Raw genomic sequence first — 3678 nt, forward strand, 5'->3', positions numbered from 1 at the left:
TCGGCGTGCCTATAAAATGCAGCGCACACCACGCGCCTCTCCACGCCTCCTCTTCTTCTCTTCCTCTCCCTCTCTGCCACGCGCCGCTCCAGCGCCCCGCCACCGACGCGCCTTCACCGCCCCAGCGCCCCGCCATGCCGCCGTGCCGACGAGGAGCGTCCGGCTACCGCGGCGTCCGCCTGCGCCCCAATGGCGGCTACTATGCGGAGATACGCTCCGGCGATCTCCGGCTCGGCCTCGGCACGTACAGGACGGAGCGCGAGGCCGCCCGCGTGTACGACGCGGCGGCGTGGCGCCTAGGCCAGCCGCGCGGCCAGATGAACTTCCAAGATGTGTACACGCTTCAGCAGGCGCTCGACGTCGCCTCGCCGCCTCGTCTGAACACGGCACAAGACCGTGCGGAGCACGCCTAGCGGCAGCGCCGCCTCCTCGTCGCCCAGGAGGACGAGCGGGTCATGGCGGAGTGGCGCCGGCGCTACCCGGAGGACGTCGCCTACGAGCAAGTCTACTGGGCAAGGCGTCGCAAGGAGGACACGCGAAGGCGCCGCGAGGCGCGGTTGGACAGGCGTCGGCGGAAGGCGTTGGCGAACGCGCAGACCGATCTCGTTGCAATAGGTGGGAGGTCGTTCTTCACGGAGAACGATGATCATTGGTTGGACATATGGCTATCAACCTCGGACGACACCGCCGAGGATGATAATGGTGATGATGATAACGACTTAGAGTAGTTTTTTATGCTATCTATTTAGTTTTTTGCCGTTTGTCGTTTTTATTTTATGCAATCTATGTTTCCGATGTAAAAATACCTTTGTATCGTTTAAATCCTATGCAATCTATCTAGTTTCTATGCTTTCAATGCCTACATCCTAGTTTGTAGAATGAGCGCGCGCGCTGCAATTTTTGCGCGGCTGCTGGAGCGGCACGCGCGCTGCATTTTAGCGCTGCTACTGGAGCTGGCGCTGCACGCCGCGCCAAATCAGGCGATGGGCGCGCGCTAAAGCCATTTTTTACGTGCGGCGCGTTCGGCGATTGTTGGAGATGCTCTTATGAACCCACTCTGGCGCGATGCCCGACGTGGTGAATGTGGCCCGACAATGTGGTCCGGCGCCGCAACAGTGGGAATCAGGTATTGCCGGTACTCCTCGTCTGTCGCCGCGGTCTCCGCCTCCTTGTCGCGCTAGGAAAAATGTCAGATCGTGGAAATGTTGGGAATCAGGTTCAGATCGTGCTTAAGTTGTGAAAAAATGACGAACCGCTTGCAGCTCCGTCCTGACACCGACCCGCTGATACAGCGCTCTGTTTCTTGAAGCCATCGACGTGTAGAACTATACCAGAGTATGGAGCACGGAGCACGGAGCACGGACCGAAAATTGTTTCTCTCGGCCAAACGCTGTGGACCTGAGTACTAGTAGTACCATGGAACCCGGCTACGCAGCTCATAAAGTGAGGGTATGCGTCGTGACAACTTGTGGAAGACGACGCGTCCATGCATGCTAAGTGAAGACGACGCCGACGTCTTGGATACGTCCGGCGAGGCACGGGGAACTCGGGAAACCAGTGGGTGCTGCCGTGCGTGTGTTCAGTGTACGCCCCGCGTTGGCCTCACTTTTGTGGTGTCACAGTAGTAGCAAGCGAACCAACACACTGGTCCGTGTCCGTCCAACCAGGAGCCCCCTGTTTCCCCTGCATCTCGCTCGACGCTGAATCCATTCCCCACGCGCGCCTATATAAACACCTCGCCTCTGTGTACTCAACGTCTCAACCAGAGCACACAAGAATCATATCAAAGCGCGCGAGAGATCGACCTGTCCATCGAAAGCACAAGATAGAGATGAGCTCGTCGGCGACCAAGAAGGGGGTGTCGCTGGTGGTGGCGACGGGCATGGCGGCCGTGGAGGCGCTCAAGGACCAGGCCGGGCTGTGCCGTTGGGACTGCGCTCCGCTCGCTCTACCACCGCGCCGTCGTCACCGGCTGCCGGCCGACGCGCCGTTCCGGCGTCCCTCTCCTCCTCCAAGCCCGCCACCGGCAGCGGGGCCGCCCGGCCCAGGCGGTCGGAGCAGGAGAAGCTGCACAAGGCGTATCACGTCGTCTGCTGGGGACCCAACTGGTTCGTGCTAGCAGCTTAGGACTAGCACTAGAGGACCTGCTCTTTTTGTTGTGCTGAGTCCGGTCCAGCCGGGCCTCTCTTTATGTTTCTTCCCTCTTGATTATCTGACGAATGCCGTGTAAATCGAGATGTATATTTGGTCCCAAGCAAAAATTAAAAGAGATAGTAATTTGCCCGTTAGCTCCGGTTTTGAAAGAGTCAAAAGAGGAACCAACAAAAGACAAGATCGAGTGCAACAGCGCTCGTGGTCGCCGATCAAATGTGCATCAACTACTCCTGAACCCTGCACACCCAGTGATGCATCTGCTTCACTTCACTATCTTCCTCTTTACCTTAATCTGCATTCGCAACTCTGCATCTCGCCGAAGGTGCAGGAGTACCTCTGGAGGAGGAACGCCGCGCCACACCCGCTGCGGCCCCGCCTCGTGGCCGAGCTCGGCGAAGCTGTCCGCCACCGTGTTGCGTTTCCGGCCCACATGCGTCACGGTGACTTTCCTGAGCCGCGGGAGCATCGCGGTGATCGCCCTGAACTGCTCCTTGTCCTTGCTCGCACGGACACGCACGCGGCTCGTGATCGCTTCAACCGCGGCCTTGCAGTCGCCCTCGATACAGATGTCGCGCCACTCGTTCTGCAGAGCCAGCTCGAGGCCGCGCTTGAGCGCGACCAGCTCAGCAACGGAGCTCGTCGCATTGCCGATCCGTCCCGCGTAGCCCAGGACAAACCTGCCTTCCAGATCTCGAAACACACCGCCGAATGCCCCGACGCTGGCATACCTGGACTCGCCGTACTTGGACGAGCCGTCGAAATTCAGTTTCAGCCGGACCGCCTTAGGCTTCTTCTTACACATGTTGACGGATCCCCGCTGTTTGCACAGACGCGAAGCACTCGACATCACCTTACCGTTTGCCCGAATAGACGGTGTACTCTTCAACTTTTTCTTCTTCGAAAGTGGTGGCTCCTTGTCAACCGCCAAAGTTCCGAGTGTTCGTGCAGGTGGATTAGCGCACATTGCTGCAGTTGCCTGAGAGAGAAGTAAAAGAAAAATGTACTATCTCTCTAATGGGAGTGGATAGGCCAAACTAAAATGGACAAAACCTAATCTGATAAACATTATAATCAGATATAATGTCAAGTTCAGTAAAATGATGCAACACTATTCTTGGACCTCATTATTCTTACCTTATTTCTCTTTTTGTTCTTGGACGTCTGCAGTTCCACGACAACCTCGTCGGTTACTTTGTGTCCCTCCCGGCCTCCCGGAGCTCACCAGCACTTTCTCCCTTTCCATTTCCTTTTTTGGACCGTGATGGTTCCATGTGGAGCTTGCCTGCACCCTGGTGCTGATCTGCTCCTCGACTCCTGGACTTGCCCTTGCAGGAACAGTCAAGGTTCAGTTTCAGCTGTCCTGCCCCAGTCTTCGTCCGCGGGATTTGCAGGCAGTTCAGGGGCTTCACCGGTTCAGCCCGTGCTAGCATTGGGCCGCTGCGCGCGCTCGAAAGAGCAATCGAGGCGTCGGCCAAGAGAAGAATATCAGATCCCCTCTTTCTGCACGGACAGCAGATACGGCGT

The 3678-nt window shown here is 57.6% G+C and overlaps 1 protein-coding gene and 1 pseudogene across 1 annotated transcript; one reads left to right on the forward strand and one right to left on the reverse strand.

Annotated features, from left to right (window-relative positions):
• Positions 1–1768: 1768 nt before the first annotated feature.
• LOC119336160 lies at positions 1769–2259 on the forward strand (annotated as a pseudogene).
• Positions 2260–2416: 157 nt separating this feature from the next.
• LOC119339240 lies at positions 2417–2956 on the reverse strand. Its single transcript, XM_037611368.1, has one exon. It carries the CDS (start codon positions 2954–2956, stop codon positions 2417–2419), a length of 540 nt encoding a protein of 179 aa, XP_037467265.1.
• Positions 2957–3678: the final 722 nt, after the last annotated feature.

This window comes from Triticum dicoccoides, chromosome 7B (assembly GCF_002162155.2).
Source record: "Triticum dicoccoides isolate Atlit2015 ecotype Zavitan chromosome 7B, WEW_v2.0, whole genome shotgun sequence".
Taxonomy (NCBI): domain Eukaryota; kingdom Viridiplantae; phylum Streptophyta; class Magnoliopsida; order Poales; family Poaceae; genus Triticum; species Triticum dicoccoides.

Excerpts from the sequence above, each read along its gene's own strand:
- LOC119339240 (XM_037611368.1), bottom strand. The coding sequence starts at position 2,956 with ATGTGTAAGAAGAAGCCTAAGGCGGTCCGGCTGAAACTGAATTTCGAC.